This window comes from Microtus ochrogaster, unplaced genomic scaffold, assembly GCF_000317375.1.
Source record: "Microtus ochrogaster isolate Prairie Vole_2 unplaced genomic scaffold, MicOch1.0 UNK90, whole genome shotgun sequence".
Taxonomy (NCBI): domain Eukaryota; kingdom Metazoa; phylum Chordata; class Mammalia; order Rodentia; family Cricetidae; genus Microtus; species Microtus ochrogaster.
The window spans coordinates 207905-222506 of record NW_004949188.1 but is presented as its reverse complement, the minus strand read 5'-3'; the positions used below and the strand labels follow the sequence as shown (position 1 = coordinate 222506).

At 50.7% G+C, this 14602-nt stretch overlaps 1 protein-coding gene across 3 annotated transcripts in view; it reads left to right on the top strand.

The window, feature by feature from the left end:
• Positions 1 to 6: 6 nt before the first annotated feature.
• The window catches only part of Pkn1 (protein kinase N1), a 30193-nt gene continuing 15597 nt past the window's right edge, over positions 7 to 14602 (top strand). For all 3 annotated transcript variants that reach the window (XM_005370915.2, XM_026777911.1, XM_026777910.1), the window contains exons 1-4: positions 7 to 107; positions 6159 to 6459; positions 9520 to 9671; positions 10187 to 10322. In XM_005370915.2, the coding sequence (XP_005370972.1) occupies positions 87 to 107; positions 6159 to 6459; positions 9520 to 9671; positions 10187 to 10322 (610 nt within the window). In that variant the 5' untranslated portion in view covers positions 7 to 86. The remainder of the gene's footprint in view (positions 108 to 6158; positions 6460 to 9519; positions 9672 to 10186; positions 10323 to 14602) is intronic.

Below are 14602 nucleotides of genomic sequence, written 5' to 3'. Positions count from 1 at the left end.
CTAGGTGCCGCGCCTCCCGCCGCCCCCGCTCGCGCGCTCGCAAGCCGTGCCTCGGCGCTGGGACCCCAGGCGGGCTGCCGGAGGACATGGCCGGCGACGCCGTGCAGGTAGGCGACTTGTTCACACCCGCGGGGCGGCCGGACGGCGCGGAGGACCCCAGGCACTGGGAGAGCCCGGGACGGAGTCCCCATCGGAAGCCCGCGAGGGCCCTTATAGCAGGCGGGAGCTCCGACCTGGTCGGAGGACGGGGTGCTGCTGTTCGGGATTCTGCTATCGCACCTCCTCCTCCCGCCCTCCCTGAGAGGCAGCGGGCGCAGCGGGGGCCCCACTGCGGTGTCCGCGGCCAGCTGCGGGTTCCGGTGCTTCTCGTCCCCAGGCTCTCCTCGCCGAGGTCCTCAGCGTTCGGTTTCTGGCTGGTGCCGCTTCACCTGGAGCAGGTGCCTGGCACTCTGCGGTGGACCGTGCCCCTCCCCCGCACAACAAAGCCCGGGCCACCCCCGCCCGCAGACGTCTTTACGATGGTCTTGACGCCACCCAGATGGGCACCTGTTGGAGGAAGTGTCTAATTCACTTCATTATGCCAGAGGCCGGGTTCCTCCTCCAGCGCCCCCTTCCCCTTAGCCACCCTTCTCTGACTGATGGAGCCGTATCCCAGGTGGGGCGTGTCCTGTCACACAGGCAGGAAGGATTTTATGTCTGGAAGGCTACCAGCCCCCCTCAACCCCCCCTCAACAAACACCTGTGACTGGCATCTGTCAACCACATGGCCTTCCCAGTGTGACCTGTTGGGCATTACTGAACCCACCTTCCCAAGAGGAAGCAGGGTCAGGGTGACTTCCCACCCTCTAATGCAATGACCCAAATCTGAGATCTTGGTATCCTTGTGGCTCCATTGGTTCTCCACCGTGTAAGTCCATTGTCCTGTGTAACTGGTTCTCATCTCCTTCCATACCTGCCCCCATGTCTCCCCTGTATTCTCCTGTACCCCTCTTCCCCAGTCCTGCTGATGGCCTGCCGGCCTTGCCGAGGAGCTGGGCGTATCTGGTGCTGCCGATCTCACAAGGTCAGACCTCCAGGCGTGATGCACTGGGTGCCGGCTAGCCTTCAAGCCCACGGAGGGCTGTGTAGGGCTCTCCCAGTGCATGCATGTGCTTGGTGTGCCCCACACTGGACACGGAGGCTGTTATTCCCAGAATGAGGCTGGACCCACACATCTCGGTCCCCTTCCTGTTGTCTCTCTTAAGTTTATTCCCGCTTGGACTTGCTGCCCTGTCCCACCACCTCCGTGCCTGTCTGGTCTGTTGTATGTCTGGCAAACGGATGTCCTGTCTCGATTCTGGAAACGCCCCAGGCATTGAAATCTCAGGATGTGGGGTTCTGGATCCCTAGCTACTTTGCCAAGAAGGGTTCCCCGAGGTGAGAGTTCTTGTTCTGGTGTCTCCGGGTCTGTGATGGCAGGTGGAGAAGCTGATGTTGTAATGCTTCAAGACCAGGCCAGGCGTTTGCCCTGCTGCCCTCAAGTGACTCCTTGTTCCTGGGCACAAGTGAATCACCCAGGGGAGGAGGACCCAGGAGGCCCTGCCTCCTTCCTTCCCTGCATGCTTTACATATTCTCAGGCCTCCTCTGCTGGAGGTGGGCCCGAAGGCCTTCACTTTTCCTCTGCCTGTATGCTCCCCTTGAGAGCTGGCCCTGCTCCTGGCTGAGTACCTGCTTTGCCTGCTGGTGGTGGGGGTGCTGATAAGGGACCTTGGGTGGGGCCTGGTCACAGCAGAGTGTTGTTCAGTGAGGCTAGGTTTAAATCCCCCATGCTGTCTGTCTTCCCTGATGAACTCTTGGGTCAAACCTTCCTAAGTCTTGTTCCTGTTTTGGAGGAGGGAATGGGGTTATGACTGGTTGGTTATGAGGAGGGAGGTGGAGCCTCAGCCGGTGCTCTAAGGGTGAACATGGAGATTGGCAATCCGAGATGGGAGCCCACAACCCCTTCCCAAGGCCCCAGCACTGGTGTTGGGGCCTGGATCATTTTGTGGTGGGGAGCTGTGCTGTGTGCCTCAGGATGTTGAGCCGCAGCAATGGCCTCCACTTGACCGGCGTCTCCTGTATGCCTTGGTTATAATGACAACCAAGAATGTGTATCTAGAGGCGATGAGGAAACAACCCCACCTTCCTTGAGAGCCACTGCTATGGGCTCCTGTAGCCTCAGTTTACCCCCATGGTTACTACTACACAGATATATAGAGAGGAGATGACAGAGCAACAAGATCTGTGCTCTTGGCCTGCAGTCTCATTGCCCTCCTGGAGAACTTTGCTCATTGTGATGGTGGCTCACAGCAACAAGGTGTGAGGGACATGGAATTCCTCCCAGCTCTAGCTGACTCTGGGACCTTGGGCAAGGTGCCCCAGCTTCTGTTCTTCCTGTTTTTGTTATTGGTGGGTTTTTTCTTTGTTTGTTTGCTTATTTTGAGACAGGGTCTCATTGTGTAGATGAGGCTGGCCAGGACTCAAGGAGATCCTCCTGCCCTGGCTTCCTAAGTTCTGGGATTAAACATGTGTGGCAACAAGCCTTCGCGGGCCTCAATTTCTTTTTTTTTTTTTTTTTTTTTTTGGTTTTTTGAGACAGGGTTTCTCTGTGGCTTTGGAGCCTGCCCTGGAACTATCTCTGTAGACCAGGCTGGTCTCGAACTCACAGAGATCCGCCTGCCTCTGCCTTCCGAGTGCTGGGATTAAAGGTGTGCACCACCACTGCCTGGCCTCAATTTCTTTCTTCGTCTTGAAGATAGTTTGATATCTGTCTGTCTATGTATCTGTCTATAGCATCTGCATCGTGCTGTGCTGGGTGCTAGCACTGGCAAGGTGGAAGCAGGAAGGTCAGGAACTCAAGGCCAACCTTAGCTGAGTGTTGAATTCAAAGCCACCTTGGGTTACTTGAGATCCCAGCACAAAACAATATAAAGCCAAACAAAACAAATAGTACCTGTCTCATGGGATGACATTAGTGAGACCTGGCTGAGATTGTGGTAGCTCTTGTTATTGTCTCTTCTGAGGTACAGTGCTTGTACATGCTACCAAACTCCACCCACTGCCTGTAGCTCCTGTTGCTACTACTTTTATTGATTTTATTGTTTTTAATTATGTATGTGGGGGGTATGTACATATGCCCACAGAAGCCAGAGCCATCAGATCCATCTGGCATGGCTAGGACCTGAACTCTGATCCTCTGGAAGAGCAGTGTGAGCTCTTAACTGCTGAACCATCTCTCCAGCAACACTGCTACTGTTTTAAAATAGAATAGTTTTAAGAGCAGTTTTAGGTTCACTGCAAAATCTGGTGAGAAATAGAATGTCCTCACATGCCTTGTCCCTGATATGTACAGCCTTGTAACTGCTATAGTTGAGATTTGGTGTATATTTGGCAAACAGTCGTGGGCTGCTGTTTGGGGCCACTCAGGGCTGTCTCCTCCTGGTGTTAGCTTTAGGGAGCTACTACTAGGCCAATCGGGCCCCCGAGGCCTCCAAGCTGCCATCAGCTGTGGTGGACATCTGGGTAGGAGGAAGCAGGAAGTTGATGATGCCTGTCTACAGGAAGCTGCGCGCGCGTGCGTGCACACACTCACCACTGCAGAACTGGTTGTTCTGATTCTTGAGGGGATGTTGGGGACTACCAGCAAGACATGAGCAGACAGTAGCAGGGCTGAGGGCCTGAGGGAGCTCACAGTTGCTTTTGGGGCATGGGCAGTGCAACTAAAAAAAAGAAAAGAAAAGCAAAAGGAATGTGAGCATGTACAAGCCCTGCATCTCAAAAAGAACAAACAAACAAAAAAAGCTTGTGAGCACACGTATGTGCTGGAGCTTGTAGTCACTGGCCAATTGGCAGGTGCACTGAGAGAGCAGCTTCCTAAGGGACTCAGACTCGCACTCATGGCTGTTTGTTATGAGGGTCTGTGCAGGCAGGTGTGGGAGCCTGTGTTCACCCACGTGCTCACATGGATGGGAGTGCAGTATGTGTGCACATGAGCCGTATTCCAGGCACACACCTGCAGGTGCCTGGAGGAGGTGCAGATGAGTGTGAGTCTGTACTCTGTGCACCCTAGACCTGCAGAGCTAGTAGCTGCACACTCTCGTGAACCCATGCTCTATCCACACACTCCTGCGGTTGGGGATTGGTCTAGTTTGCTTTCTGTAGCTGTGATAACAGACTGACCAATTGCAACTTGGAGAAGAAAGGGTTTATTTGGTCTTATAAATTATAGTCCATCATGGAGTGAAGTCAGGGCTGGAGCTCAAGACAGCAAAGCCACAGGGGAACATTGCTTACTCCTCACTTCCTCTGGCTTGCTCAGCACCTTTCTTACACAGTCCAGGCCCACCTGCCCAGGGGTGGCATCACCCACAGAAGGCTGGGCCCTCCCATATCAATCAGCAATCAAGAAAACACCTGATAGACATGCCCACAAGCCAGTCTGATAGGCAGTTCCTCAACTGAAGTCTCCTCTTCACAAGTTTGTCTGGTTGACAACTGAAGCTAGTTGTGACAAGGGTATACATATATATGAACCTGTACTGTATGAGCATACGTGAGCCTATACAAATCTCACACCTGCAAAGCTGGACATGGGATCATACCTGTGAGCCTATGGACTACACACCTGTGTACCATGTGAGATCCTGCCTGCTGCATACATACTGTGGGTGTATATGTCCAGGGTGTTCTCTCAGGTCGTGAATTGAGGAATGCCTGCCCCTAGCTTTGCCTCCAGTGAAGCAAGCATGGCCATTTAGGGGATAATGTAGGAAGAACCTCTTATGTGCCACACGCCTTTAATCCCAGCACCCAAGAGGCAGAAGCAGGTGGATCTCTGAGTTTCAGTCCACCCCTGTCTTCATAGTAAATCTCGGGACAGCAGGGGTTACATAGAGAGACGCTGTCTCAAAAAACAAACAAACAAAAAACCAAAACCATTGCCCCAACAAAATAACAACAAAACAAAAAACCCCATGCCCTAGAGCTGCCCTGGCGTAGAGGATGCTGGGAGTCAGCAGGAAAGAGGAAGTGGCAGTCCAGAGGCCCTGGCAGGGCTGAGGTTCAGGAAGAGGGCGTGGTCCTCAGACCAGACCCAGGACCCAGATGGCGGCTGATCCCCCTTTGGATCTGGAGCTGGAGGTGGGAGCTAGGGTCTTCATGGGATGGGCAGAAAAAGCTGGAGGGTCTAATCTGGGTGCCTATCATTGGGTATTAAGGGTAGGAAGGAGATGGGGCACAAAAGACAGCTCTCTAGATGGAGGATGAAACTTCTGGGTGCCATGACAGCTCTCAGGATCGAGAGATGTGGGAGGAGATGAGAGCTGCTCTCTATATGAGAGATATAGAAGCCAGGGAGGCAGGGCCAGCCCTTGGGACCTCCAGTTTGGGAATGCAGATGAGAGAAGTCAGAGTATGTCTCTAAGGTTTTCCTGGTTTTGGAGTATGACAAAAGAAATGTGTAGCCCACCCTTGGGACCTCCTGGTTAGGAGTGCAGGAAACTGGAAAGAAAGAGGGATCTTCTGGAACCTTCCTGCTAGAATCCTATTGCATAGGTCACAAATTAAGGGAAATAGGGCCCACCTGTGGCGAGCCTGGTTCTTGAAAACAAGGGAGGAAGGAGATCTTGTTCTTGGTCTATTCTTTGACTTCCTATTTATTTATTTGTATTCTTATTATGCATATGTGACTGTGGGGTTATGTACACGTGCACACCAGTGCCTGATGACGCCAGAGGTGTCAAGTCCCCCTAGATCTGGAATTAGAGGCTTGAAACAGAATTCAGTTCCTCTTCAAGAGCAATGCATGTTTTTAATGGAGCCATTTCTCAAGCCCTCTATTTATTTATTTGTGTGTGGGGGTGTGGTAGAGGTCAGAGGACAGTTTTTAGGAGTTGGTTCTCTCCTTCCACTGTGTAGATTCCTGGGGGGTGAACTCGGGTCACTAGGCTTGGCATCAAGAACCTTTACCCCTGAACCATCTTTCTGGCCCAGATTATGAGGGTCAGGGAGGAGGAACAGGCCCCTGTCCCTGGAATTCTAGGGTGCAGTAGGGTAAAGTGGTAGGTCAGGTGAGCTGGGCCCTGGTGAGGCCACCTGTCCTTCAGCCCCTGACCTCTGTGTCTGGTCCCTCCCCCTGCAGAGCGAGCCTCGCAGCTGGTCGCTGCTGGAGCAGCTGGGTCTGGCTGGCGCAGACCTGGCAGCCCCCGGGGTGCAGCAGCAACTGGAGTTAGAACGAGAGCGACTGAAGAGGGAGATCCGCAAGGAGCTGAAGCTGAAGGAGGGCGCCGAGAACCTGAGGCGAGCCACCACTGACCTGGGCCGCAGCTTGGGCCCTGTGGAGCTGCTGCTGAGGGGCTCTGCTCGACGCCTTGACTTGCTCCACCAGCAGCTGCAGGAGCTGCATGCGCATGTGGTGCTGCCTGACCCTGCAGCCGGGAGTGGTGAGCAGAAAGCTTGGGAGCAGGCAGGGTCACTGACTTTCTGGAGTTAAAATCCATCAGGATACTGTCCTGGGTCAACCAGAGTCATGGCAAATGCCAGACTCACAGGGTGACTAACACCCAGACATTACACCTGTGATGTAATGTCACCCAGATGCCACCCAAAGCTGTCTTTGGCGTTAGGAATACCTAAATACACATGCCAACATCTAGATAACACTAAAGGTCCACACACTGTCACCACATACCTAAGGAAACAGCTATAGCTATGCCCAGACAGCATCTGAGTGACATGCTGTCCCATGAACACCCAGAAACTCATGGGCTCCCACACCCAAATACTGCACACTTGTCACTCAGAGCCTTGCACAATTATACCAGAACAACAGCAGTTATAGACTATTTTCTGTTGTTCTTTGCTTTGTTTTATTTTTTTTGTGTTTATATATCTATATCTGTATGTATATATGTATTGGACAGAGGGAGGTAGATATCTGTGAGTCAAGGCCAGTCAGGCTACGTAGTAAAAAGCTTTGTCTAAAAAATCAAAAACAAAGCTACTTGCAACCCAGGGAAGAAAAAGAAAAAAGAAAACAACTCCAGATAAAAATTCATATATGAATAAATAAAAACAGCTAGGCAGTGGTGGCGCATGCCTTTAGTCCCAGCACTCTGGACCAGAAGCAGGTGGATCTCTGTGAGTTTGAGGCCAACCTGGTCTACAGAGTGAGTTCAAGAACATCCAGGGCTACACAGAGAAACCCTGTCTCTAAAACCAAAACAAAAACAAAACGTATTTTTAGTTTTTCATTTATGTGTGTGTGTATATGCCCGGATGTCTTTATGTGTGTCACATGTCAGGGGTTCCTGAAACTGAAGTTACAGGTGGCTGTGAGTCCCTGATACGGGCACTGGCCCAGCCTTGGTCCTCCACAGAGCAGAGCGCTCTCTCCAGCCTTTCCTCGGAACCCTTGTTTCTTTGAGGTAGGTCCTACTGTGTAGCCCTGGGTGTCCTGGAACTCACTCTGTAGACCAACCTGGTCTCTGCCTCCCTGGTGCTAGGATTAAAGGTGTGTGCCATTTGAGACAGGGTTTCCTGAGGCCTAGCTTGGCCTTAAAGTCACTGCAGCTGAGGATGGCTTTGGCCCCCGACCTTCCCTGTAAAGTGTGCCCAGTTTAGCAGTGCTGGGAATGGAGCCCAGTTCTTTGTGCAAGGCGAACATCCTACCAGCTGAGCCACATCTCCAGCCGTAGACTTTTGCAACGGTTAAAGATTTGAATTTAATTGGGTCCTGGGGAGGAATTTGGGGCCGTCTGCACGCTGAGTATGTTTTGTACCATTGGGCTATACCTCAGCCCTCGCCTCAGGGTTTGTTTTTTTTTTTTAAACATGTTTTTTGAGACAAAATCTCACTATGTTGTCCAGGCAGGGCTTGGACTTGCTTTAGTCTCCCGAGTAACAGAGATTACTTATTGGAGTGCTAAGCCCAGGAGGGTGCTTCCCCCGCCCCCCAAGACTGGGTTTCTCTGTGTGTGGCTCTGGCTGTCCTTTAACTCACTCTGTAGACCAGGCTGGCCTTAAACTCACAGAGATCCATCTGCCTCTGCCTCCCAGTGCTGGGATTACTGGAGTATGCCACTACCCCTAGCTGTAAGGCTCATTTTTATATTTTTACAAATTTAAATTTTTGGCCTGTGGGTGGTGTTGCATGCCTTTGAGAAACCCTATCTCAAAAAAACTTTTGATCATAGCATAGTTAAAATAAAAGAGGTTGAGAAACTTAGCCAGTGAAGTGTTCACTGTGCAAACATAGACTTGAGTTTGGAGTCCAAGGACCCAAGTAAAAGCCACATGTGCTGATTCTAGTTCTTGGGAGATGGAGAAGGAGCTCCAGGCTCACTGCTCAGCCGCAGCAGTTGAGTCAGAGAGCGCCAGGCTGGCTCAGTGAGAGACCTTATCTCAGAAGAGAAAGGGAGGAAGGAAGGAAGACAGAGAGCAATTGAAGAATTTACCTGCTGTCCCTTTAGCTTCCATATATACACATATGCACACACACACACACACACACACACACACACACACACACACACACAGAGAACCCACACGTAATTTATCCTCGCCAGAGTTCAGTAGTGTTATGTGTGTTCACACAGCAACAATACAAGGTCACAAGTCCTTCATCTTGTAGCCAAGATGTGCATGGTCCCAGGAACACGAGAGGATACCCAGAGAGTTCAGAAGTGCACAGTCAGTGATGGAATAATGGCACCTGAGCAACACAGCAAACATGGCTTCATGATTCCAGACATTGTAGCACAGTCATGACAGCACCCAAGGTTTGCACCCCGTCACCTACACCGTGAGACACTAACCTGCAGTGACATCAGAGCTCTTCTACCTGGTCACACCAACCCAGAGGTGCCCCAGCATTGTCTCATCCACAGCAGACTTTATATACAGTCAACAGACTCAGCACCAGCCCCTCTAAATACAGCTGTGTCCACTATTGGGGTCCGATATTATCCCATCAACACTTGGGTGGAGTCAAGCTGAGAATCCCATAAGCCCCTTCTGCAGTGAGTCTACCGTCCTGACCATACTACTCTTGAGGTACAGACTTCACCTCTGACTGTGACAACAGCCAAGCCTCAAACCAGAATCTCAGGTGCCCTTAGAGATCAAAACTGAACAGTACCAACTGAAACAGTGATCGTAAGCTCACACAGACCTCCTAACCCCGATTACACCCACATCTAGGGTACCACACTCCTACTACCCCTGTGGCTTACAGACATAGTCACACTCACACAGTGGGCTTACATACCCTTATGTAGATAAGGGCATTTATTCCAGCTAACCCTGAAAACCTGCATACCTGGTCACTAACCACCTTCCTTCATGCTGGGCCCACTGCAGCGCTGAGGGCCATGTGTCTCCTGCCTGTGTACTGGCCCACAGGCTCCTTTTCTGGGCTGAGGGCTTCCTATCAGCTGGGGCAAAGTCTCCCGGGTCTACTGAAGTGACAACTGTGTGATTCTTTTCCCTTCTTGTTTCCTCAGATGCTCCCCAATCTCTTGGAGAGGGCAGCCCTATGTGCTCATCCACCAACCTGAGCCGAGTGGCTGGCCTGGAGAAACAACTGGCCATTGAGCTGAAGGTCAAACAGGGGGCAGAAAACATGATCCAGACTTACAGCAATGGCAGCACCAAGGTGGGACAGTGTTCTAGAACATTCCATCGCTGTGACAGGGGGCTGTGTCCCAATTAGCCACTACTAGTCTGCTTCTTGTCTCTGGTTTGACCTGCTCTAGGCATCTATATCTATCTATCTATCTATCTATCTATCTATCTATCTATCTATCTATCTATTATCTATCTATCTATCTATCTATCTATCTATCTATCTATCTATCTATCTATCTATATGTTACCGCAGTATACAGCCATTTGTCTGTGACCCTGCAGACATCTGCACAGATGTGCTGAGAGCTGAGGAGGATGTAACTCCAACTGGTCCAAACTGGCTGAGTCCTCAGCCCAGTGTAGGTCCAGACTTTGCAGATGAAGGAGGTGAGGCCACAAGGCTCAGCTCTTGGTGGCAGAGCTGGAGTGAAGCCCATGGACTGTATCTCTCTGCACTGGCCCCAAGGCCTTCATGGTATGGCAGCAGGGTTGCTGTCAGACTTGAGCTCCCAGTCTTCTGCTACCTTGCATGTCTGTCTCTAGGACCGGAAGCTGCTGTTGACGGCCCAGCAGATGTTGCAGGATAGTAAGACCAAGATTGACATCATCCGCATGCAGCTTCGCCGTGCGCTACAGGCTGGCCAGCTGGAGAGCCAGGCGGCTCCTGAAGAGGCTCAAGGTGAGGCCTTTCCCTTCATATTGCCTGCCTGCACTCAGTCTTCACTCCTTAATGCTTTGCTGTGTACGGCAAGGAGGCGGGAATTAATCTCACTGTGAAGGGAGCCTATTCCTGCAGTTTCTGACTAAATCTTTTGTTCCATTCAAGGTTTGGGCTAGGATAGTTGTAGTCAAATGCTACCTTCAGGCCAAATGCACCTGCTGGTTTGTTTGTTTCTTTTTCCTTCCTTTTCTTTCTTTCTTTTGTTGTGTTCGGGATAGAGTCCAGGGACTCCTGTCTACTAGGCTTGTGTTGTGTTATTGAACCACGCCCCAAGGCCTTCACTGGTAGAGTCTGTGCAGGCATGGTACCATTCAGCCATGCCCTATTCCTTTTTTTAAAGGGTTGTTTTAAAGATTTAGTTTATGTATATGTGTGCACATATGTGAGCAGGTTCCCCAGAGGCCCGAAGAAGGCCTAGAGCTGGAGTTAAGGTGACTGTGAGTCACCCCGTGTGGGTCTGGGCAACACACCTGACTCCTCTGAAGGGCACCAAGCTCTCTCAACAGTCACCGCTCAGCCCTATCCTTGGTTGCTTTTAGTTTAGTTTAGTTTAGTTTTGAGACAGGTTTTTCTACACAGCCCTGGCTGTCCTGGAGCTCACTCTGTAGACCAGGCTGGCCTCAGACCCACAGAAATCCCCCTGCCTCTGCCTCCCGAGTGCTGGGATGATTGTGCCTCCACCACCCACGATGTGACCTAGATCAGACTTGAACTTTCAGTCCTCCTGCTTCACCTTATAAATGTTGGGAATTACAGGCTTGTGCCACCAGGCCCAGGTGCCTTGATGTTGGCACAGGTATAGCCATTTTTTCATGTTTGCTTTTTTACCACCTCCACAGAGCTAAGGAGTGGAGACCAAGCCTTGATGACCTAGGCGTAGTGACAGAGGCCTCTTATCCTACCATGCTGGAGGCTGAGGCAGGAGGCTTTTGAGCTCCAGCACAGCTTCCACTACATAGCAAGATCCTGTCTCAAAAAGCCACAAAACTGAATACATCTCATGTCCAGCTCCTTATGGAAATGGGCCATAGTGGTCACGATCATGTGGTTCCCTTGTCACACTAGCTGTGACACATCTGTCCAGAGCTGTAGGTGTCCCCAGAGTGGTTGCATATTGCTTTTATGTGTAGGCTCACATATGCACTTATGCGTGCAGGCCCAAGCTGATGCCAGGTGTCTTCCTTGATTTCTCTCCACTTTATTTGTTTTTAAATTAAGTGTGTGTGTATGTGTGTGTGTGTGTAGAGGCGGCGGGGGGGGGGGGTGGAGGCTGGAAGGATGGCTGAGTGTTTAGATGCTGACTGCTCTTCTAGAGGTGCAGGTTCAGATTCCCAGCATCCACATAGGAGCTCACAACCTATAACTTCAGTTCCAGGGGATTCAGCACATTTTCCTGGCTGATGTGGGCACAGATGCACATGGTGCACAAATATACATGCAACCAAAACGCCCATACAACATTAAAATAGAAAAAAAAGATTTTTAAAAAATATCTTGACAAAAGCAACACAGTGAAGCAAGGGCTTATTTGGCTCCCACTCCAGGCTCCTGTCCATCATTTCAGCGAGGTTTTGTCAGCAGGACCTTGAAGAAGCTGTAACGTGACAGCACAGAGTCGACAGCAGTGCATGAATGCGCGCATGCGTGCTGGTTCTCTGTTCTTTTCTTCACCCTTATGTGATCCAGTCCTCTGCCCAGAGAATAAAACACACAGTGGGTGGGTCTTCCGCCCTCCTCCCCACAGGCCATCCTTATCTAGATAATCCCCTGGAGACTCCCTCCCTAACTAATTCTAGATTGTGGCAAGCTGTCTGCTAAAACCAATTTTACCAGTGCTAGGCACCTAGGTGGTGGCGCAGGCCTTTAATTACAATATCAGGAGGCAGAAACAGGCAGATCTTTGTGAGTTCCAGCCAAGACTACTTAGTGAGACAAAACAAAACAGAAACAACCATCACAGACGCCAAGAGCTGTCCTGGTCACTGTGAATACTCCGTCACTGTGACAGGCAAAGGAGCGTCAACTGTTGATGGAACCCTGAGTGGCCATGTGTGCCAGAGTGTGACTGTGTGTAGGTGACGTGCCTGGCACCCTGCAGTTGTGTCCGTATCAATTGTTGTGTACAACTAAAGGCACAGGGTGACTTTTTCAAGCTATTTATTTACACTGCGTGAAGATGTGTCTGTGCTTTGCCTTACTGGCCTAAGGATTGTTTAATAAAGAGTCAATAGCAGGAGACGTTAGGCGGGAATTCTGGGCAGAGATAGGATTCTGGGGGAGCGGCAGAGACACAGTGAGATACTGAGGAGGTTGGGTATTAGTAGGAACAGGTTAAGTCATAAGAGCTGGTTGGGAACAAGCCTAATCTAAAGGCCAAACTTCCATAATTAATAAGTCTTGTGTCATTATTTGGGGCTGATGTCCAAAGAACGTTGACAAGAAAGGCCCTTCCACACACGGACAGTGGTTCTGTCCTCAGATGGCCATGAGTGGGTGTGACTGGAGCTCTGGTTACCTGTGCCTGTGTGACAGTTGTCATCTCTGTGCACCAGGTACCATGCTCCATGTGGGCTGTGATTGTCCTTGTGCCTTCATCCTGGGCATGACTTTTTCTACCATTGACATTGGGTGTGCACCTATCAGTACTAGTGTTGCTTCCGTATGTGTCATGTGGTAGCACTTCCTGTCTTGGCCCTCTGCCTTGTCCATATGGCAGTGCATTCTCCCAAGACTTGAGTCTAACAACTCTTCCTCTTCATCCTCTTCCTTCTTCCCCATTCCCTCCTTTTTCTTCTGTTCTCCTTTCTGCTCCTCTTTTATTGCTTTTATTTTAAGTGTGTGCATGTTTTAACTGCATGTGCACCACTGTGTGTCTGGTTTCTATAGAGCCAGAGAAGGGTATCAGATCCTCTTGAACTGGAGTCATAAATGATTGTGAGCCACCATGCAGGTGTTCTGGAAAACAGTATGTACTCTGCACCCTTGCCATCTCTCCAGCACCACCACCTCCTTTTGGGGCAGCCTTTCACTCTGTAGCCCAAGCTAGCCTCATACTTGCTAAGTAGCCCAGCCTGACCTAGAACTTGCGGTCCTTCTGCCTCAGCCTCTCTGAGTGCTGATGTCACAGACTTGTGCGACTACACCCTACACCTACCTGAGTCCTAGGACTTTTGCCACATTATGACTATGCCCATTTTTCTTTTTTGAGACAGGGTCTCACTATGTAGCTCTGGCCGTCCTGGAACTCACCGAGTGGAGCAGGCTGAGATCAGCCTGCCTCTGCCTCCCAAGTGCTGGGATTAAAGACTGGGCCAGCACACCCAGCACTACTTTGTTTTTTGGGACAGTATCCCTGAGCGATTTATTTTTTTTAAAATATTTATTTATTTATTATGTATACAATATTCTGTCTGTATGTCTTCAGGTCAGAAGAGGGCACCAGACCTCATTACAGATGGTTGTGAGCCACCATGTGGTTGCTGGGAATTGAACTCAGGACCTTTGGAAGAGCAGGCAATGCTCTTAACCACTGAGCTATCTCTCCAGCCCCCCTGAGCGATTTACTAGTGATTCACTGATTTACCTAGATTGGCTGGCTGGCAGGTCTCTGGGATGGCAGGGCACACTGCCCTACCTGGCTTTCTCGCGTGGATTCTGGAGAGTGGAACTCAGGTCCTCGTGCTTGCATGACACGCTCTTTACTGAGCCGTCTCCCCAGACTCAGGCTGTTAGCTTTTCACATGTTCACCAGAACCTATCAAAGTGCCCTTGGTGGAGGTGATGGGCTATGTCTGTCTGATGGCTTACCTGTGACAGTAGGACGGTGTCTTTATGGTTTGGCTGTCTGCTCATTTGCCTGTAGGTTCAGTGTACTTACAACTGATATCAAAATGGCAGTGCCGTCGAGTCTCTGCTCACAGTGTCTGTCTTGGGTGACTTGAGCTGCCCTAGGCTAGAGCTACAAATGAGGCTATACAAACATAAGGCGGCTTCTTCACAGCCACAAGCACAGGTGTAGCATAGCCAGGCTCTCTGAGATGGTGGAAGAAGGAGGAGCTGTGGGAGCTTTGGAGGGAAGGAAACAGGTGCACACAAGCAAGCTCTCTGCCGCCTCTCATCTTCTGCATTTCTTTATTCTTTTTTTTTTTTTTTTGGGTTTTTCGAGACAGGGTTTCTCTGTGGCTTTGGAGCCTGTCCTGGATCTAGCTCTGTAGACCAGGCTGGTCTCGAACTCACAG